The sequence below is a fragment of the Hydra vulgaris genome, chromosome 11, assembly GCF_038396675.1.
Source record: "Hydra vulgaris chromosome 11, alternate assembly HydraT2T_AEP".
In the NCBI taxonomy this organism is placed as follows: Eukaryota; Metazoa; Cnidaria; class Hydrozoa; order Anthoathecata; family Hydridae; genus Hydra; species Hydra vulgaris.
In genome coordinates this window covers 27,380,273-27,404,217 of record NC_088930.1, presented here as the reverse complement: position 1 = coordinate 27,404,217, position 23,945 = coordinate 27,380,273, and the positions used below count along the sequence as shown (strand labels likewise).

Below are 23,945 nucleotides of genomic sequence, written 5' to 3'. Positions count from 1 at the left end.
ATTACCATTATGTATACTGTAAGTTTAAAAAAATTATATAAATTTTTCAAACCTTTTTAAACTTTCAAAGCCTGTTTTACATTATTAATAATAAGCAGACATAAATGCATAGAGATTCATAATTAAGTATATATGTATATATATATACACACATACACACACACATTTATATATATATATATATATATATATATATATATATATATATATATATATATATATATATATATATATATATATATATATATATATATATATAAGAAGTAGAAACTAAATATACTTTAATAAACTAATTCATAATAATCCTAAATGACAAAATACAATAACAAAATTCAATTTCACAAGTCATTGGGTTGAGAAATATTTTTATTTTCAATGGAGTCAGATGAAACATTTGGTTTTAAAAATACTCTAGAGGCTTCTAAAATTTTTGTTGTATGAGTTGCATATTTCAATGCTTTATTTCCAGCGCCATCTATATGTTCTTCAAACAAAACCATTGTTCCAAGAGAATCTTGATATGAACCAGAAAAGGCATAACCACATAAATTAATAATAGGTCTGTTACCATTGATACCCTACAATATAATAATAATTATTATTATTATTATTATTATTGTTATTATTATTATTACTAATACTATTATTCTTATTGTTATCTATATAGTAATATTGAACTTAATAATAGCAGCAGTGCCCTATTGAGTGTGTTTGACACAGAACTCTTAGCAGCCGATGCAACCAAGGTAATGGCGAGAAAGAGTTGCAGCAGCTTTGTTTCATAAAAAAATGTGAACGAAAGTGTATGCAAATATCAAACGTACATAAACTTTAAATTATGTAATGTTAAAACATATATCAAGTATTACAGTTTTACTTTCACTTGAAAATTGCATTGCGTCAACCTTAATTTTGATATATAGATTTTTTTTCCGTTATAAAAAATTATTATATAGTTTTAAAACTTTGTAAGTCAATGTGCCAGTGTGGCCGAGTGGTTAGCATGCAAAGTTTCTGATCAAAAAAGCCATGATTCGAATCCTACCAATGGCGACTTTAATTTTTTCAAATTTTTTTTAAATGCAAATTACTTTATAAAGTTTTATAAAGATTAAATACAAACATATGTAATGATATTATACACTTAAACAAACGAAAAAATTTTTAAAAAGCTAAAAACTCAATAAACATTAAAAAATAGGGGGGAATTTTTTTCATATGTGTCATGATTAAGATATTTTAGTTTTACATTTCAAGTTTTTTTACAACTAAGTTGAGTTCGTGCAAGAAAAATGAGTAGACAACATGTTTATATATAGAATATAAAATCAATAGAATTGTAAAGATGTTTTGTTTTGCATTTTAAATAACAAAAATTAAAAAAAAAAGCAAGCTGACAATTTGAACTTGCTACGCAGCGACCTTGACTTTTTTTAAAACAGTAAAACAAAGAGAGTTTAAAAAGTTTTTAATAAGAACGTAATTGAAAATTTTTTTTATTTAAATTAAACCATTTCATTAAATTTACATTTAAAAATTATAAAAAGATAAAATTATTTAACATTGATATAATAAAGAAAATTTAGAGTTTTACAGCTATTTTACCATGCCCCCGTTAAACATTCTAACCTGAGTGCGCAACAACAACAGAATTTAGATAACAATCAAAATAGGATTATACTCCATTATTTTTAGGCCTAACTTTTAGATTAGGGATCATCCATAAATTATGCAACGCTAAATTTCACTAATGAACAAAACAAAAATAACCAAGATTTTCGCTTGCAGAGTTGTAACTTAAATAATAAAATCAAAATAGCTCATTAAGTTTAATGAAAATCGTCACCTAAACGAACTTAAGATCTTTTTTTTTTTTAATAATTTTAGTGTAGCGTAATTTATGGACTATCCCTTAGCATTTTATAGTCTGTAGTTTTTAAAGGTCTAAGATCTTCTAAGTTCTACCATTTGTATAATGATGCGTACTAACGTCTGTAAGTGTAAACGTCTTCAGCATATGTTAAGTTTGCAGACAGTATATGGAACAATCATGTATAATAAGTCTATAAAAATGAGAAAACTGATGAATTTTATTTTAACAATTAGAAAACTTTTTTGCTATATTATTACTATTTTGCTATAAATTTTGCTATAAATTTTGCTATAATTATTATAGATATTTAATAATTATAGCAATATTTATATAGGTTATAATTATTGCCATAATTGGAACAGCGCCTTAATTGGAACACTTGCATTTATTTTTGAAAAACAATGAATTATAGCTCTATTTTGCTTCTTTATTTTTTAGTAAAATGCCTTATTTTTTACATTTCGACACATTTTGAAAGTTATTCCTCAAAAAATGCATGTGCACCATTGATTTAAAGTTTTTTTGCACCATTTTTTTTGGTGATCTAATTTTGTTTTTACACTATACTAATTGCACTGGGTAAACTATACTGCTACAGGTTATACAGTTTTTTGTGTTTAATTTGATGGGATTTAAAATGCAAAATAACAATATAAAGTTATATTTTAAAAGTTGCTGCAATGATGATATTGCAGTGATACAGCAAATAGTTCAAACTTTATAGTTCCTTGATTGGAACTACAAAGTTTTCCTGACTTAACCAGTAATAAAATCAAAGGGTTGTAGAAATAGTTCAAGCGCAATTTAAAAATACTTAATAACAACCATAAACCTTAAAAATAATACTTTATTTAGTGATTTTTAGTCAATAAGTTGCCTTGATTGGAACAAAATGGTATCTTTGCAAAAGCAAATTTATTTCCAATAATAGTGCAATCAATTAAGTCAAATTATGGTTAAACGTATAGTAGGGTTTTCTGTTTGTATTAATCAAATCATAAATATTCTTATAGTTAAGCCATTTTGGTTAATAAGTATTTATTCCTTAAGTGTTCCATTAAGGCAACTCTTCCTTACTATAATAAAAATTTTGCTATAAATATTGCAATAAATACAGTAAGATTGAAAAATATTCAAAATTTATTAGGGAAGGTCTTTCCCCCAAAATGACACTGATGACAGTGCACTAAACCACCGAGCTGAAAAGGTGCACAAGGTAATTTTTTTGCTCATAAAGCAATTTTTTTAAATGAACTATTTTACGCAAAAATATTGAAATAAACAAATAATGGGTATATAAATGATTGGTGTGGAATATAAAAGTATAGAAATGGTAGGTATGGTAAAGACCCATAAAATATGATGGGTCCAGAAAGTCTTTATATGTCAAAATATTTAAAAAATAATTGCGATAATTTCTTTCCAAATAATGCTTTAAATACAAATGATACATCTGCTCTAATAGCTGGACCATTATCTCAATATACAACAAGCTTGCTGGCTTTTGTAAGTTCTATACGTTTGCATACATCTTGTAAAAAACAATGGTTGATGTCATCTAACACAACATAAAAAAAAAATTTCAAACTCAAACAATAAAACTGCTGAAAATCAAGATTTCAAAAACATGATTAATTCATTGAGACTTAATGCAAGATGGGTAGAGTAGTGTTACAAACAGCTCATGGTTCATATTATGGACTCGAGAATTACTTTTTCATGGTTCATATGATGGACTTTTATGCATAAATGATTATGAAAAGATTAAAAAAACAGCAATACAAGTATTGTATGAAACTCCTTTGCAATTTCATTAAAGATCTTACGGAAAGATACTACTAAGAAGTGGCAACAGATGATGAAAATAAGATAGAGAATTGAATTAAACAAATGTATACATATCTTTATTTGCTTTTTTTGTTTTGCTTGTTTGAGTGTTCTGCACATTACTTAAATCTTTTAGAAAAGGAAGCAACCCAGATGTTATCAAACTCATTGAAGTGCAGAAATATTTTCAACATACACATCAACCATAAATAAAGTATATTTGTTTGTGGTTTATTAACTTTAAATATAAAAATGTTTTGTTCGTGATTTATTAACTAAAATAAATATAAAAGTTAAATATATTATTAATTATATTCTTTTTTAAGGGTTGGTTGTGCAAGAAAGGAGGGCCTTTAAATTGACTGTACACACAGTAGCAGAAATAATTTATTTGAAAAAAAAATGTCCACCAGAAATGGTTTGCATTTTCGAAACCACGAAACACCCTTCTATAATAATCTAACTCTTGAAAATATTCTTTCAACGTCTTTTAAAAAAAAGGGGTTAAATGGACTGGCCATGAATTTTTGGTGTTCAAGATAGGTAACTTCCAGAAATGCTACAAACTTTAAATTTTGTAATAATAATACTGGTGTCATATAAGAATAAAAAAATGTTTAATATAAAAATTACAATCATCGGGGTCTGGGAACAATATTAACTAGAAAATTCGGGTCCCATATGTGGAAGGAAAAGAAAAAAAAGTTTTATTTTTCAAGTTTTTTAAACTAGATCAAAATTTATTGAGAAAATAATTTATATAAAGAAAATTTCTTGTAATTTAAAAATGGCAACCAAGTAAAGTTTACAATCAACTCTATTTGGGGTATATCAACTTTACAAGTTCATAACTTTTCAACGTTTAAATATTTTCTTACTAAATAACAATTTTACACATAAATTTTAATCACGCTCATAATGGCCAAGTTTTTTTTTAAATATTCATTGTGCCACCCTCTTGCTCCATTTCATTCAAGTATTTTGACCTTGGGGCCCCAATTAAAAGGTAAATAATTATATTTTAAAAATTTGTACTTAAATTACGTTAAATAAACCTAAATTACTAAATAACAATTTTACTCATGAATTTTAGTCGTGTTCATGATAGTAGAGTTTTTTTTAAAAGAAAATAGTTCCCCCCACCCCTTGGGGCCTCAATTTGTAGGGTAATATTAATATGTTAATTATAAATATATTAAAAAATAACATGTTAATAACGTTAAAAATGTTTACATTACATTTTTTTAAATACCAAACATCATTCTTATGCTTAATGTACTTCCTTGTTGTATACCGCAAGAAAAAAAATTTTATCTACTGTTAATGGTAATAATTTAAACAGTTAATTGTAATGATTTAAACAATTCAGTATTGCTCAAATAAAAAACGCCAAACAATAAAAAATCTTACAAAGATAATAAATCCTTAGTCTGCTTTTTAATATCATCTGATTTAAGCAATTGAACATTTTCCTAATGGTATTTGTACTAAATGTAGAAAAGCATTAGAAAGACTGAAAAAAGGAGATAAAAACATTATTCTGAGTGAACCGTATGACTTCTCAAAAGTCAAAGTTAACATACTTACTTGAACCCAATCGTTCTGTGTTTGTGAAATCTGTGAAATTGCTGGAACTACAATACTCCAGGATCAACATCTGATAATAGAGGAAGAATCAAGCTGGGTAGAGTAAATATATCATCACCTGGACCAATAAAAATACGCAAAAGGTGCAAGGCTGTTATTGAATCAGGATTATCTCACCTTTGCACTCTCACAAAGAGAAGAGAAAATTTAAAAGAGGAACTGAACAAAGGTTGGGTTAACTTTATACTGTTGATATAATATTTCAAACTCAAAATTTAGAACTTTACGTAAATAATCTGAAATATAAAAACTGAAAACCTTGATTTTTTCATTTTAAGATACATGAGGTGCAGAACTTCAATGCTTAAAAATACTGAAAAGAAAATTTTCGGAGGAGAAGAACTAAAATCAAGGTTGCAGCCAAAGGTAAAGCACTTGCCGTTGAACAATCAAAAAGCTCTGCTAAAGCACTTTTTCCAGTTAAAAAAATCACTATTACAGAAATTAATAAATTTAAAAACACTTGTAGACTTAGTAATAGACAAGGAACCAAAGTACTTAGCATATTTAGAAGATGGAAAAGAAGAGACAAATTTGAAAGTAATATAAGAGAAAAATTAAGTGAAGACGGGTTTTTAAATGAATGTTATGATATAACAGAAATTTGAAAAAGATTCCAGACAACTGGTTTATTGTAAAAACATTAAAGGACTTGTTGAGAGGGTAATAATGGAGAGAAAATTATCGAAGGATTATATTTTAAAGGTTGGAATTGACATTGGAGGCGAATTTCTAAAACTTTGTTTAAACATTATTGAAAAAGAAGTAGAAAGTCAAATAAAAAGACAACACATCCTTGCCCTTAGTGTAATATCAGCAAAAAAAAAAATGCAAGATTTTCAAATTCATGGTGAGCTCAAATTCATGCAAGATTTTCAAATTCATGGTGGCTAAAGCTGCATGTCTTGGTTCTGGTTTGTTACCTGAATATGTATATTAACGGGTACAAAGAGGTCTATGTCAAACTTGGTCTAAGAGTTTCCTTTTTTATTAAAAAGTATACTTTAATAAATGTGTATCTTTTGGAAACTAATATAGGTTGTAAATGTAAATAAATAAATAAATATATATATAGATATATATATATATATATATATATATATATATATATATATATATACACAAATATTTACATGTGTTTTTTAAACTGTTCTCTAATTGAAAAACAAATTAATATATACCATAAAAACAATTTTAAGATTTTTTAATATTCAAGATAGGTAACTTTAAGATAGGCATGTTCATACAAATTTAAAGTATGTTTTTAGCAAAATAACACGGTAATATTGTTGCTAAATTTCATGATGATAAATTTCATTGCTAAATTTCCATCAAAATTCATGAGTAAAATTGTTATTTAGTAGTTTAGGTTTATTTAACGTAATTAAAGTATTATTTTTTAATATAAGCGTGATTAAAATTTATGTGTAAAATTGTTATTTAGTAAGAAAATATTTAAACGTTGAAAAGTTATGAACTTGTAAAGTTGATATACCCCAAATAGAGTTGATTGTAAACTTTACTTGGTTGCCATTTTTAAATTACAAGAAATTTTCTTTATATAAACTATTTTCTCAATAAATTTTGATCTAGTTTAAAAAACTTGAAAAATAAAACTTTTTTTTCTTTTCCTTCCACATATAAGACCCGAATTTTCTAGTTAATATTGTTCCCAGACCCCGATGATTGTAACTTTTATATTAAACATTTTTTTATTCTTATATGACACCAGTATTATTATTACAAAATTTAAAGTTTGTAGCATTTCTGGAAGTTACTTATCTTGAACACCAAAAATTTATGACCTGTCCGTTTAACCCCTTTTTTTTAAAAGACGTTGAAAGAATATTTTCAAGAGTTAGATTATTATAAAAGGGTGTTTCGTGGTTTTGAAAATGCAAACCATTTCTAGTGAACATTATTTTTTCAAATAAATTATTTCTGCTACGGTGTATGTATATAAACATGCATAAGAAACTATCCAAATTCTGTATTAATCAGAAACATTATTGAGCAATATTTAGAGTAGTAACTAAGTCTTCAAATCCAACTCAAAATATTTGGTGCTGTTTTAGATCAAGTATTAAATGTCTTTTTATTAAAGACATCTATCCATTATCCTGCATATATGCCACAGGCCTTCCCAGGAGAGGCGTGCGGTCGCACGCCTTGAGTGAACACGGATATTTTTTTTTTTTTTGGATAACTCGGCCACGCTTTTTTAGCAAATATTAAAAACGCATTTTTAAAAAGGCGCTGAAAAAATCAAATTAAATTCGTTGTATTATTTTGTAATTTTATTAATAATTTGTTCTTTTCATTAATAAGGAAATAATAACATAAAAATAATATATATATATATTTTTTTTGAATTTTTTTTTCTTATAACAAAATTTTTTTTTTTTTATTTTACATATTTTTTTTCTAATTTTAAATTTTTTCGCATAAGTATGTCTTTTTACAAAAAATAACTTCTAAGTTCTATAAGAATTATTATCTACAAGGTTCTTGATAAGGATATGAACGATTAGCTCATTCGGTTAAGACATTACACAGCGCCGCGGAGAAACGGGTTCGCATCCCGCGTCGGCAGAGCATATTTTTCAAAATAAATTAAAAAAGTTTTCGGTCACATTTTCTGTTTATTTTTTCGACTTGTCTCAAATATCGTTGCTGAAAAAATCAACACCTAAAAATATATTATAAATAATTATAATATAAATAAATAAAAAATAAATATAAACAAATAAATTTTTTTTTAATGTTTATTAGACATAAAAAAAAAAAATTGTAATAAGAAAAAAAAAAAATTTTTAAATAAGTATAAATATATATATATGTATATATATATTTCATTTTTATGTTCATATTTTTATATTAATAATAGGAATAAATTATGAATAAAAATAATAAAATAATACGACAATTTAGTTAGGTTTTTTCAGCGCCTTTTTAAAAATGCGTCATTAATATATGCTAAAAAACTGTGGCCACACTCTCAAAAAATATATATATATGCGTGGTCACTCAAAGCGACAGACCGCACGCCTCTCCTGGGAAGGCCTGTGCCAGATTATCACTTTTTTTGTAAATATGGTTTTTATTTTTTAATTAAAAATAAAATAAAATAAAATTTTAACTAAAAATAAAAAAATGTGCAAAAATAGATTTTTGTACACGCCTGGCTAGCTCAGTATTAACTTAAAAAATATTTTCCACATTTTGTTTTATCTGGTCGAAAGTTAAGAATAAATTAAAAAGTGAAAAAGCAAAAAAGCGTGCAATATCTAGACAATTTCAAAAACAAATACATAATTTTCCATGATTAATCTTGTTTACTTAATCTTTTAATTTGTTTTTCAAATAAAATTAAGAAAATGCTTTGTGGGTTTAAGTCTAGTCAGCGTCAAGTTTTTTAACTATTATTTGTTTGTTTTGTTTTTTTTGCAAAAAAACATAGTCATAATCGTATGTCAGCAAAAGTGTGTAAATGTTTATTTATATATGCTTAAGTATATAAAAGGGCGGCCATTTAAACAACTTTTTTTTAAATGTCTGCTCTCACTCTCTAAATGCGTTCTATATAATAAAATAATATTTGGTCTAGGAATTAATTTGTGCAGTTTGACAAGGAATTACGAAACTAGCTTATTGTCTCAGCGTTTTGTTAAGCCACGCATGCGTGCGAAGATCACTGTTATTGCGCATCATTTTCATTATAAATCATTTGATTTAAGCGTAAACAACACTATTTTTAATTTAACTGATAATGTCGATTTTTGTTTCTGATAAAGTGTTTTTGCGGGGGGTTCTTCTTCATTACTTTAACATGAAGATAAGAGCTACCAAAAGTCATCGTATTTTGGTTGAAGTTTATGGTGACCATGCTCTAGCTGAGCGAACGTGTCACAAGTGGTTTGCACAGTCTAAAAGTGGTGATTTTTGTTTGGAAGACCAAGAGCGACCAGGACAGCCGAAAAAATTTGAAGATGCAGAATTGGCAGCATTGCTCGATCAGGATTCTTGTCAAACAATGCAAAATCGTTAGAAGTTGAACAATCAACAGTTTCCAGACGCCTCAAAGCCATGGGTATGATTCAAAAAAAGTCTCATTGGGTTCCACATGAATTGAAAGACAGAGACGTGGAAAGAAGAAAGACCATTTGTGAATTGCTGCTTGAAAGACAGAAAAGAAAGGGATTTTTGCATCGAATCGTTACTGGTGATGAGAAATGGATTTATTACGAGAATCCTAAACAAAAAAAGGCCTGGGTAAAGCCAGGTGAACCAGGTCCATCACAACCCAAACGGAATATTCACTGTGCAAAGGTTATGCTGTGTATATGGTGGGATTTAAAAAGTTTGGTGTACCATGAGCTTCTGACACCTGGTGAAACTATTAATGGAGAACGTTATCGACGACAATTAATGCATTTGAAGCAAGCTCTGGTCATAAAATGACCAGATTGGGGTAACAGAAATGATAAACTCATTTTTCAGCATGATAACGCTCGACCACATGTCGCAAAATCTGTCAAAAACTATTTGGAAAATGTCGGATGGGAAGTGTTACCCCACCCGGAGTATTCTCCGGACATTGCTCCTTCTGACTACTACTTGTTCGATTGCATGAATAACGATTTGATTGGACAGCGCTTCACTTCTTCAGAAAATATCGAAAAATGGGTCTCTGATTGGATCACTTCTAAGGATGAAGCATTTTTTCGACACGGAATTCATAAATTGCCGGAAAGATGGGCAAAAGTAGTGACTAGCGATGGACACTATTTTCATTAATGTATTCATCCATTTAGGTTTTGAAATAAACCTTCAATTTTTAATTAAAAAGCTCATGAATTAATTCCTAGACCTAATACTAGAATTAAAAAATTTTTTTGGGGCAGCTCAAGACCCTTAAACACCAGATGGGTCCCTATAATTATAAGAATAGTTCTTCAAAAGTATATCGAAAAGTATATCATGTTGGGTCTCAAAAAAAGCGAAATTATATAAAATTTTTAAAAACAGTCATTATTTTATGAAAAAATTATTATTTTAGATTTCACTGCCTAGAAAATGATATTTTTAAATTAAAAATTAAAAATATGTATTTTTACAAAAAAATTTTATTATCATTTTTTTTCTTTATGTTTTTTATTAAATAATGACTGTTTTTAAAATTTTTATAAAATTTTGCTTCTTTTGAGACCCAACATGATATACTTTTGAAGAACTATTTTTCTGATAATTATAGGGACCTATCTGGTGTTTAAGGGTCTTGAGCTACCCCTAAAAAAATTTTTTTTCAAAAATTTTTTAATTCTAGTATTACTTTATTGTATAGAACATATTTAGAGGGTGAGAGCAGACATCTTAAAAAAAAGTTGTTTTAATGGCCACCCATATATATATATATATATATATATATATATATATATATATATATATATATATATATATATATATATATATATATATATATATATATATATATATATATATATATATATATATATATATATATATATATATATATATAATATATATATAGTATATATATATATATATATATTGTATATATATATATATATATATATATGTATATATATATATATATATATATATATATATATATATATATATATATATATATATATATATATATATATATGTTGAACGTCGTAATAGCATAAAATAAGTAATTATTTTTAAAAATAACACAATGTTTTTTATTCTTGACATGTTTCGTAAAGTTTATTTACATTTTCAAAAGATTTTTTTACAATAATAAAAAATCTGAAAAAAATATTAAAAAATAGAAGTCTTTACAGAGAAATATTAACGGACAAAAAATTATACATAATAAGCCCATATAACTATTACAAAATAACTTGGTAAACCAATTTTTGAAATTTTCCTTTTAGTGTAATTAGAGTACATTCCAATGTATAGAAGCTTAAAGTATTTTATATTTAAGCTATTAACAATGTAAGACACATTCATTTCTTTTGGTTCATTTTCTTATCAATATAGGATTTAATTTCATAGTCAATAACTTTTTGTGGAAACTTATTATTTTGTAAAACTAATGATAGATTTTTAATAATAAAAATTGTTCATAAATATTGCAAGGATGTTCTAATAAAATTAATTTTCACCACTAATAAAATACAAGATTGTTTTTGCTTAAATGAGTCACTTCCTAAACTGCTTAAATATCATGTTGTCTATAAATTTTTTTTGCGCTGGCTGTAATGCCATTTATATTGGAAAACCTCCAGACACTTGGCAACTAGAATAAATGAGCACCTTAAAAGTGATAAACAATCTCATATATTTAAACACTTAAACTTATCTCTTAATTGCAAAAATTTGATTAACTGTGATTTTTTTGATATTTTGGATAATGCCCCAACCAAACACAAATTAAAGATAAAAGAAGCCCTTCACATTAAATGGGAAAGTCCCTCACTTAATAAACAAACTTTACATGATACTATAAACTTATTTATTTAATTTTACTGTCAGTTCATTTATGTATATATATATATATATATATATATATATATATATAAATATATATATATATATATATATATATATATACAATATATATATATATATATATATAAATATATATATATATATATATATAAATATATATATATATATATATATATATATATATATATATATATATATATATATATATATATATATATATATATATATATATATATATAACGTCTGTTCACAAAAAATCCGGAATGAAAAATTGTTCTTAATTGAATACAAAATTAATCGATTTTTGACAAAAATTTTAACTAAGATGAGTGACTGGACATTGTTAACTATTTTATAACCGAAAGTGGTCCTAAATCAGCGGCTTTTCGAACTTTAGTTTTGACTGAATCCATTAGGTTGAAAAAGTAGTCTGGATCAAACTCTTTCAACTTTAATCGAATTCTATTCTTAAGGTGGTCAAGATTTTTCGCAGTAAATCCATTTCCATAAACTTTTGCTTTTAAATGTGCCCAAAAATTTTCAATTGGCCTTAACTGCGGTACATTTGGGGGGTTATCTTTAGCGTCGACAAAGTTAATACCTAAAGTGTTGTAAGTTTCTAATGTGTGTTTTGCATAATGACATCTTGCTCCGTCAGGCCAAAATAAAATTTTCATGTTTTGATGCTTGGAATTTATAAATAGAAGAAGTCTTTTTGTAATACATTCTTTAGAATAAGTTTTTGCATCCAGTGCACAGTTTTTTACAGCAAAATAAGGCGATGAATGACCAAAACGACTGATTGCAATCCAAACGAGAACTTTCTCGTCAAACTTTTTTTTGAAGTTGAATTTAATGTTAGGATCAGTTTGAGAACTATCCTTTGTATAGTAGCCAGAGTTTTGTGAACAATTTGCACCATTTACACAGAAATAAGATTCATCGTCCATGATGATTTCAAACACATTTGATGGCTTGAAAAAAGTTTTTGAAAGTTTTAATAAGTTTTTCTTTTGTTTAATTTCTTGCTTTTCTGTTGTTTTTGGCGCATTTTTTCTTTTGGTATACTTTAGTCCATGCATACTTAATAATCTATTTATGTCTGAAACGCTTATCTTATATTTTAGTGCCAATTTTCTTTGCGAAATCCCGATTCTCTCTTCTGCTCTTGCAATCATGGACTCTCTCTTTTCTGGTGTAATTTTAAAATGTTTTCTGCCGCAACCGATTTTTCTATTCATTGGCAAATTATTTTCAGACCTTTTAATTATGTCATAAATTGTAGATTTAGCGATTCCCATTTTCTTAAAATGATCCACTGTAAATTTCTTTCCACTGTTTATGTTTAGTTTATAAAAATTTCCAATCACATTTCTAACATCGTTCTCTTTTAGATGCTCCATGTTTATTTGAATTAATTATTTAAACTCAATTTTGCCACGAAATGAAACTGTTGTTGTTGACCGATTAAATTTAAAAATTTCGAATCGAAAATTCGAAATTTAGAACAATTTGTGTACATTTGAAATCAGTCCGGATTTTTTGTGAACAGACGTTATATGTGTATATATATATATATATATATATATATATATATATATATATATATATATATATATATATATATATATATATATATATATATATATATATAATTAACATGGTGAGCCATGCGAGCTGCTCCTCTAAACAGCTTCTTAGGAGAGCTTTTGATTTTTGCACAAGCTATCTGTTTATTCATTTAAAAAATTACTTATTAAATAAAAAACTTTGGTTTATACTTGTTACAAGCCAGGGCGCGACAAATCTTTTTTTTAATGAACATTGGCGTTCGTATCTTTATTTAGTGATGAATGCCTTATTTAAGAGATTTATGTCATATAAATAAGTTTTATTTTCAAATAATATTTATTCTAGTTAATAAATTATTAGATATATCAATAATGATTATTGAATTTAATTAATATTTTTCAAAACAATTTTTTACGCATTTGCAAAGCGCGGGGAAATTGATGATAATTAATATGCAATGACCTAGCAATTGTAAATTGTTATCTGTTGATACTAAATAATGAACTTTTCTTAATTTAGTTTTCTAAATTTATTTACAAATAAAAAAATAAACAATAAAAATTTGAAGAAATTAAAATAAAAGGGAGCCAAAAATAAAATAAAAGTTGCTTTCACATTTCTTTTTTAAAACTTTTAAAAATAATATCATGTTAAGTATTTGATAATAAGTTAATAAAAATATCATATTATTGGCGTTGTTAAACAAACAATTAAAAAAAAAAAACTATAATAAACATATTAATTCTATATATTCTATTAGATTATAGATACTTCAGCAAAATTTAAAAATTCAAACATTTGCAACACCGTGCAAAAATCATGCTAAAACATAATTACTTTCTTTGATAGCATACTTTGTTATTTTACTTAATAGTAACACTATTGAAAGAAATAATCAAGTTTTAACAGGGTTTATTTTAAAGTCTTTAAAACTTGCCTAAAATTTAACTAAAACTAGTTACTAAAAACAATTTTGTTATTTATTATCAATGTGTGTTTTTTAAAATAAATAAAAAACTATCAATCGCATAATTATTTAGAAAAAAAATTGCTGAAGTAATAAGTGTGTTTTTAATAATTTAGGTGAATGCCAATGTTTGCATATGCAAAAATACAGAAACGTGACCTTCATTTTTTTGACGTGACTTTCATTTTTCTGTCTTTTTTTTTAACAAAAGTTTGCATGCTCGTAGATTTGTCGTGCCATGTCAAGCATACATTTGTTACATTAATATTACAAGAATATATACATAACAAGTGACATTTATTGCAGCATGAAAAAATTCTTTAGACAAGCGTTGTTTTTACTGCTTACAAAAAAAGTTTTAAATTTTCTTATTGTAATAGGATGCTGGCATTTTAAGAGTTACTAAAAATAATTATTAAAATAACTGCATTTTTAATTTTAGCTACTGTTATAATTTAAGTAATAATGTAATATAATATTAATGACGTCACTTTCCCGTCTTCTGAATATTACAGTTATTAGTAACGCTATTTATATATAATCGATTATACATAGAGTTATTAGTTATGCTATTTATATACGATAGATGTTTGTAGTTCTTGTATAGCCTTTTTCATATATTTGATAAAAGCCAAAATATACATGAAAGACTTTTTTATTATGGTTTACAACAATATTATTATTATGGTTTTACTATTTTATTATGGTTTACAACAACTTTATCAAATATAAGAAAAAAGTTTATTATAAATATAAATCAGTATGGATACAAAAATATTCAAAAAAGTACTGTGCGACAAACCAAACGAAGAAGACTATATATACTGGAAAAAAATGCCATCAATTTATCTAGATAAAGCCACAATCCCAGAGGACTGTAAACTTCAAGTCTTATTCGTTCTATGCGGAGTGAAGGTTTTTACTATAATTCAGGATGTTACATCATACGACGATGCAATCAAAATTCTTGATAACAAGTATCAAAAACGATCGACAGTGATCATGATGCGCCATAAACTTCGCTCTTCTAACAAAAGGAAGAGGAATCGATTGAAAGCTTTATAAGTAACTTAAAACAATTTTCCAGAAAATGTCCAACAGAACCTCTAACAGCAGATCAACATAGTAACCTACTAATATGTGATGCCTGTATAGCTGGTATCCGCTCACCTTCTACTCGTCAATGACTCCTTCAGATGACAATCTAGAGTCACTTTATAAAACAGCTCTTACGATGGAATTGGCCACCGAAGATGCCCTTAATTTGACAACAACCATAACAGCTACTACAATGCTACCAACTTTTGCAGCAAGTCATAATCTTACCAAATCTCACTGTTTTTGGTGCGGTAATGATCCACATTTAAAAACCAAATGCCCTGCACGAAACTCTACATGTACACATTGTCATAGAAAGGGTCACTGTCTGTCTTTCTAAGAAAGAAAACAAAACTTATACCAAAACAGCAGTTGTTAAAAAATATAACGAAAAGGATGATAACACAATAATATCTACGGTCATAGCAGCAATTGACTCACCTGATAGACTAATTAACGTCACCATAAACGAAAATCTAACATATGCACTGTTAAATACTGGGTCCGACAAAACTTTTATTACATCAAAACTTCTTCGACAATGGAAATTTTCATACGATACTCAATCTACCTCAAAGGTATCACTGGCAGACAACTCGACATTAAAAGTTAAAGGTATCTTCCATGGTTCATTATTATTGGCTAGCAAAAAACTAAAAAAAAAAAGTCCGATTTCTCGTTGTGGAAAACTTGGTAGCACCAGTAATTATAGGAATGGACATGTTAACATTCTCATTTACCATTAATTCAGTCATTCCTCAATTACCATTAATTTTAAAGGAAACAAAGAGCCTCTAAAATTCTGTTTAGCAACAAAAAGTATGAAATGTTCAATATACGCCTTAATACCTGGAATCGATATTAACAAAATAAAACCAGTAGCTACAACTTCACGACGTATTCCCAAAAATATCTCCGTCATAACAGATAAAATAAACCGCTTACTAAAAAAAGACATAATTCAAGTAAGCCGCAGCCCTTGGCGAGCTCAATGTTTTGTAGTATCAACAGGAAATAAAAATCGCCTTGTGATCGATTATTCAAATACAATTAATTTATACACTCCGCTTGATTCATATCCTACACCACGAATCGATGACTTTATACTTAAAATAGCAGTCCATATAATTTTTAGCACAATTGATCTCAAATCGGCGTATCATTAAGTGAGAATAAGACCTGAAGATTACAAACTAACCGCATTTGAAGCTAACGACAAATTATATGAGTTCAAACGCTTACCCTTTGGATGTACAAACACGGTACCAATCTTTCAAAGAGTAATGGATGAATTCATTCAGGATAATAAACTTGAAAACATATACGCTTATCTCGACGATATAATTATTGGTGGAAAAGATGCCCAAGAGCACGATAAAAATCTTAGTCGCTTTCTAAACGCAGCTAAAATCGCCAACATTGAGATAAACGAAAAAAAGAGTAACTTTAAAAAAAACTCATATGGAATTCTTAGGCGATATTTGAAAAAGAAGTGGCTGCCATAGTGGAGTGCTGTAGAAGATGGAGGCATTTGATTAACTCAGTACCATATATTAATATTAATATAATCAAACCACATTTTTACAAACTACCCACAGGTCGTCTTATTCAGGCAACAAGGCCTTGGGAACACTTATCGATGGACTTTGTTGGACCTTTACAATCCACTACAACAAACAAATACATCCTCGTGGTGGTTGACGAGTACTCACGCTACCCATTTGCATTCCCCTGTCAAGACATATCAGCTGAAACTGTTATACGACACCTTCTCAGCCTCTTTTCATTATTTGGTGCACTATCATCTATTCATACAGATCGTAGAACTCAGTTCGAAAGCTTAAAAATCAAAGTTCTTCTAGAAAAGAACGGAGTAATCAAAACTAGAACCAATCCTTACCATCCCCAAGGCAATGGTCAATGTGAACGAATAAACGGAACAATCTTAAAAGCTGTTAGTCTAGCTCTGAAAACCTTAAGTCTAGGAAAAGAGAAATGGGAAATAGTATTGCAAATGGCTTTGTCCTCCATAAGAGGACTTTTGTGTACCGTCACTAACGAAACACCCCATCAGAGGATGATGAACTTTCAACGCTCATCAATAATAGGCACTGTTTTACGTAACTTCTTAACAGAACAGGATTCCACAATCCTTTACAGACGTCAAGTACGAATGAAAGGAAATCCACTCGTTGACAGAGTTCAACTGCTAGAAACAATATCGCCCCACTACACTCAAATAAAATTTCAAAATGGAAAAATTGATACTGTTTCAACGAAAGACCTTGCCCCACTAGAAGACCTAAATCCCCCAACAGAATCAGTCCAACAACAATCCGGTGATTTGAACATTGAACAGATGATCATTAGCAACAATACCAGCAATTCAATAAACAGAAACCAAGAAGAACTAAACGAAACCAACGAAGTAACTTCAAGCCAATTAGTTAAGAATTCAATTATAGATAGTATCCCTTGTAATCAGTCACCTACAACAGCGGTACCTAGTCAGCCTATGCAGAAAGTTACTACTCCTGAGAATCTTACTAACATACCCTCAAGATCAGGACGCGTTACGAAGAGACCAAAGTATCTCGACGACTACTTTCTTTCCTAGTATAATATCAGAGGGTAAGTCTATACTCTCCGCCCTAAAACTTTCCTAATGTGGAGAAGACTGTTATAATTTAAGTAATAATGTAATATAATATTAATGACGTCACTTCCCATCTTCTGAATATTACAGTTATTAGTATCGCTATTTATAAATAATCTATTATACATATAGTTATTAGTTACGCTATTTATATACGATAGATGTTTGTAGTTCTTGTATAGCCTTTTTCTTATATTTGATAAAAGCCAAAATATACATGAAAGACTTTTTTATTATGGTTTACAACAATATTATTATTATGGTTTTACTATTTTATTATGGTTTTCAACAGTTACAATGATAATTATACTTTTAAGAGAAAAAATTATAGTTTTGCGAGGGCTATAAATTGCTTAAACAACTTTAGGGGAGTGTGGAAGTGAGCTAAAGCTCTCACTTCCCACCAAGACCTATATATATATATATATATATATATATATATATATATATATAATATATATATATATATATATATATAGTTCTATAGTTTGTTGGCTTTAGGAAGAGCGGAAGGAAAAAAGTGATTCTTACGCCAACACATACGTCACTTTTAATTACTTTTGACTTTCGTCCAACATTTCCGTGTTGGACGAAAGTAAAAACCATTAATTTAATTACAAATTAATCGTTTTTTAAAAAAACCACAAAAACGCAAATTTAATTGACCAGAATGTTTTTAAAAACATTCTGAATGTTTTTATAACATTTTGAATGTTTTTAACAATATAAACAATGTTTTTATTTTTATTTTTTTTAATAAAATGTTTTTATTTTAATTTTTTTTAATAAAATGTTTTTATTTTTATTTTTTTTACTGTAAATCATGCGCGGAGTGTTGCTACATCGACTATCTTATAGCCTGACTCGCAAGGGAGTGCTGCTACATCGACTGACAAATAGCCTGACTCGCAAGGGAGTGCTGCTACATCGACTGACAAATAGCCTGACTCGCAAGGGAGTGCTGCTACATCGACTGACAAATAGCCTGACCCGCAAGGGAGTGCTGCTATATCGACTGAGGGTTTGGTTGGGGCAGGCAGTCTATCATTATTAAAAAAAAAAAATTCCGGTCCTGTATTTTAATTTTTACTTTTTGTCAACAAAATATCGAAAAAACTTTCGGACAACATCTAAGGGTTCTATATATATATATATATATATATATATATATATATATATATATATATATATATATATGTATATATATATATATATATATATATAAATATATATATATATATATATATATATATATATATATATATATATATATATATATATATCAGGGTGTTAGCCAGCCTGATGGCGCCGCGTATAATGCGGTTTCCCAATTGGTTTAAAATTCCTAAAGGTTTTTAAGATCATGGTTAAAAAAAAAAATTAATCAGTCTCAGATTTAAATTGTTGCGCTAGACTAGTAAAAAATGCAATTAGTACGCGCGACAAGGAAATGAATTAAGTTAATCAATTAAGAATTAAGATCGATTTTTTAATGTGAAAAAAAAATGTCGTCATTAACAAGCAAGATCATTCATTCAAAAATTGAAAAAAAAATGTTTTTAATTTTTAATTGACATCAGTTATTCTCTAGTTAAAATTGTTGAATGCATTTAATAAATTATTTGATTGATTTATTTTTGTTATTCAAAAACTCTTTATTTACATTCTTGCTTTTTATCTTAACTTAGGAAAGTTACAAATAAAATTTGCATATTAATAAATATTATAATATAAAATAAGTTAATAACGTTTTTATATTAAAAGATTTATTAATAATTTCGGTAAAACAAATTAGCTGGTAAAGTAAACCAAAAATAACAACAAAAAAAAATAAAAAATAAAACTTGCAATGAAACGTATTGTATATGTTATATTTGCGTAAAACATAAAAGAAGACTTACTCGGTGTTACATACTTGGTGTAGTTAAGGCAATTTTAAAATACTATAGCGTCTGTATGATATTTTGTTGACTACTACATATTTCCGTTAAATGATCAGGTCTGTGAAACATGAAAAGACGGAAAAAATAAAATGATAAATTTTGCGGTATATAAATGTTTGAAGCGAAAAAACCCAGACCGTAGATTTTTTTTTTTTTAAATCTTCTTAAAATCCTAATTCGCTTGTCCAAATTTGTATAAGATTTTAAATAAATACAATTTTTAGGTAAAATGAATATCATAGATTAAAAACTTTTAACGTTTATTGGCGCTTTTTCTTGATTGCAAGTTCTTTTTTGGTCGGAATTCTTGTATTTGTAAAAATTGATAGAAATATTGTATTTTGACAACTATATAAAGCTAATTGGTCAGAAACGATGAGAACTAGGATCTATAGTAAATTAAGGGACTTTTTCAAAAGATTTTAACTAAATTCATGTTAATGCCGATGAGCGAAAGTGATCTAAAGGCTCCAAAATGGTATTCTTTGTATTCACAATTAGGGGTAGTAAAAAGGATTAGAAAATTATATAAAAAAGAGAAAAATTCTTCAAATATTAAAAAAACCTGAAGCGAAAAAAAATATAACATCTAAAGCTTTTGTTTGGACATAATACGCCTATAAAATCATGCCAATTTCAAATAAATAAATTTAAATAATTTGAAAATTGCCTTAACTACACCAAGTATTTAAATAAAAGTATATTTGACGGAAATTAGCGAGCCAACCAATTTTTCAATAAAAGGTTATTAAAATTTCGGAAACTTTAATTTAACTTTCATTTAAAAGCTATTGATTTAAATAAGTTTTTTACTATTTGAATTTATCTTATGATAAAAATTGTAATATAAAATATGATGAACAATAATATGATTACCTAAGTAAGAAAGTTAAAAATTTTTTCTAACTATTTTAAAATTTTTAGTTTTAAAATAATAAGTATTTTAAATCTGAAATATTCGAAATCTTTCCATATAATTAGGGTTGTCAAACGTCTGGATTTTACAAAAATTACAACTTTACAAATGTTACAAACCTGTAATAATTTTTTTTTTAGTGTTTTCCTTCGTAAAAGCCATAAAATTCTGGCATTCCTAAGTAAAATGTATAGTTTTTTTTATCGACTGTCGTTAAAAAGTTGTTTTAGCAAGTTAAAAAGTTACAAGAGGATCTTGGAAATCGTCAAAAATGTTTTGTTAAAAATTAAATACTATTTAGCATTTTTTTTACATTTATAATTTAAAAATGAAAATAAAAATAAAAGAAGACAATATATGTAACTAATCGTTTAAACCTTTTAAAACTGTATTTAAAAGTGATTTACGCAATTAAAATAGATCAAAGTTTCAATAAATAATTTTATTAATTCATTCATTAGAACTGCAAACAATTGTCTTTTGTTCTAGTTTTCTCTCAACAATATTAAACAAAGGAGAGAACCAATTTAAAAATGAAAACTGACGAAAATTGCTCAAAATGAAACAAGTTAAATAATTATAATTAAACATTTATAAAATATAAAAATATTCCTGAAAAATAAAACAGAAAAATATTCCTATGAATAACCCAGCAAAAATAGAAAATTTTTATTGAAACTTAATTGTATCTAAAAAATTGTATCTACTTTTTTAAATGTCAGAATGTAATGACCTTTTTTTTTTTTTTTTTTAGCCGCACCAAAATTTCCAATTTCGCTAAAACGCTGTAGGAATTTTTTTTCTGGCTAACACCCTGTATATATATATATATATATATATATATATATATATATATATATATATATATATATATATATATATATATATATATATATATATATATATATATATATATCAGGGATAAATTGTCCCAAAAAGGACTCTGGATTTGAAAGTAACAAAAAGATTACTTCAGCCTACTTTTTGGTATACAGGAGCTCTAAAAATATAAATAAGTTTATGAAACTACGACTATGACTTTAAGGTTAGGTTTTACGACTATGACTTTAAGGTTAGAAGAACAATCGTTTTTAAAGCCCGGAGTCCTTAGGTATAATGGTGGCAAGGACTCTGGGACTCCAGGACTTCAGGCTTAAAAGCAATAAGTTTCAAGTCATTAAATCTCATTAATTTTTTTATTATAGCAGATAGTAAGTCAATAAGCATTTTTAGAGCTTCTGGACACTACAGACTTGGAAAAAGTAGAGATATAAAGCTGGAGTCCTTTTGGGACTCCGCATCCCTGATATATATATATATATATATATATATATATATATATATATATATATATAAGTAAAAATTAAAATGCAAGACCGGAATTATTTTTTTTATTAATTGAGAGACTGCCTGCCCCAACCAAACCCTCAGTCGATGTAGCAACACTCCCTTGCGGGTCAGGCTAAAGGATAGTAGATGTAGCAGCACTCCCTTGCGGGTCAGGCTATTTGTCAGTCGATGTAGCAGCACTTCCTTGCGAGTCAGGCTATTTGTCAGTCGATGTAGCAGCACTCCCTTGCGAGTCAGGCTATAAGATAGCCGATGTAGCAACTCTCCGCGCATGATTTACAGTAAAAAAAAATAAAAATAAAAACATTTTATTAAAAAAATTAAAAATAAAAACATTTTATTAAAAAAAATAAAAATAAAAACATTGTTTATATTGTTAAAAACATTCAGAATGTTTTTAAAACATTCTGATCAATCAAATTTGCATTTTTGTGGGTTTTTTTAAAAACGATTTATTTGTAATTAAATTAATGGTTTTTACTTTTGTCCAACACGCAAATGTTGGACGAAAGTCAAAAGTAATTAAAAGTGACGTATGTGTTGGCGTAAGAATCACTTTTTTCCTTACGCTTTTCCCAAAGACAACAAACTACAGATCTATATATATATATATATATATATATATATATATATATATATATATATATATATATATATATATATATATATATATATATATATATATATATATATATATATATATATTGTCATAGCAATTGCATAAATGCAGTTTATGAATAATCACAATCAAGTCACGCATGGAAGTTGAGAATTTGTCAATTTCGTGTAGTTCTTTTTATGAAAATAAATTATAAGGGAGTATTTTAAGTGAAATACTTTTTTACAACCTCATGCTACAGCATGTCAGTTAAATAGATAATTACTCAAAACCAAAGAAACAAATAGTTATTTCAATATCTTTTAAAAAAGGTTCACCCGCAATTCAAAAATTTCAATTCGCATGATATAACTTGTAACGTACATTGTTTAAAAAAAAAAAATTTTTTAAATTGTTGAGTGTCCACATTTAAAAAATAAAAATGAATAAAACATATCAGCAATTTGCCAACAAATTCACAATAGTAGGGTTATATACACACATAAACTAAGGGTTTGGGTTGGTGAAATGTATTAAATGAAACTTACAAGTATGGCAGTATTTTCTTTTGTGCATTTTTCTATTTTTTCAGGATCAACTAATCCAACTAGCTCAACAAAAACATACTGTTCTTTCCATTCATCATCCATGTTTTACAATATTTAAAGTTCCTTAAGAGTTAAAATGAAATTAAACTAACTTTTATTTAGAACATTTTTATATACAGTGGGTGGCCATATTATTAGTGACACTTAACTTTTTTACAAATTTTTATATTTAAACTACTAAAATGAATGAACATGTATCTTGCAGTTATTTTTTATTGTTTTTATCATTAGAGGGCTTCATTTAGAAGAAAAAGCAACATAATTACTTCTTCATAGCTATATATTTTTTAATAAAATGTTTGAAAACAACAAATAAGTTAATAATCCTAATATTTTGTAATACAACCCTTTGCTACAATAATGGTTTTCAGTAGGTAAGGTGATTT

The 23,945-nt window shown here is 27.0% G+C and overlaps 1 protein-coding gene across 1 annotated transcript; it reads right to left on the bottom strand.

Moving 5' to 3' along the window:
- Positions 1 to 280: 280 nt before the first annotated feature.
- Positions 281 to 23,623, bottom strand: LOC136087551 (general transcription factor 3C polypeptide 6-like). The gene is made up of 2 exons (XM_065810636.1): positions 23,500 to 23,623; positions 281 to 578 (listed from the first exon to the last, which is right to left on the bottom strand). Exons 1-2 carry the CDS (start codon positions 23,599 to 23,601, stop codon positions 339 to 341), a joined length of 342 nt encoding a protein of 113 aa, XP_065666708.1. The 5' UTR covers positions 23,602 to 23,623; the 3' UTR covers positions 281 to 338.
- Between the last annotated feature and the right edge of the window lie 322 nt (positions 23,624 to 23,945).

Excerpts from the sequence above, each read along its gene's own strand:
- LOC136087551 (XM_065810636.1), bottom strand. The coding sequence starts at position 23,601 with ATGGATGATGAATGGAAAGAACAGTATGTTTTTGTTGAGCTAGTTGGA. Across the intron at positions 579-23,499 it reads AAGAAAATACTGCCATACTT|GGTATCAATGGTAACAGACC; the intron begins GTAAGTTTCATT and ends ATTATATTGTAG.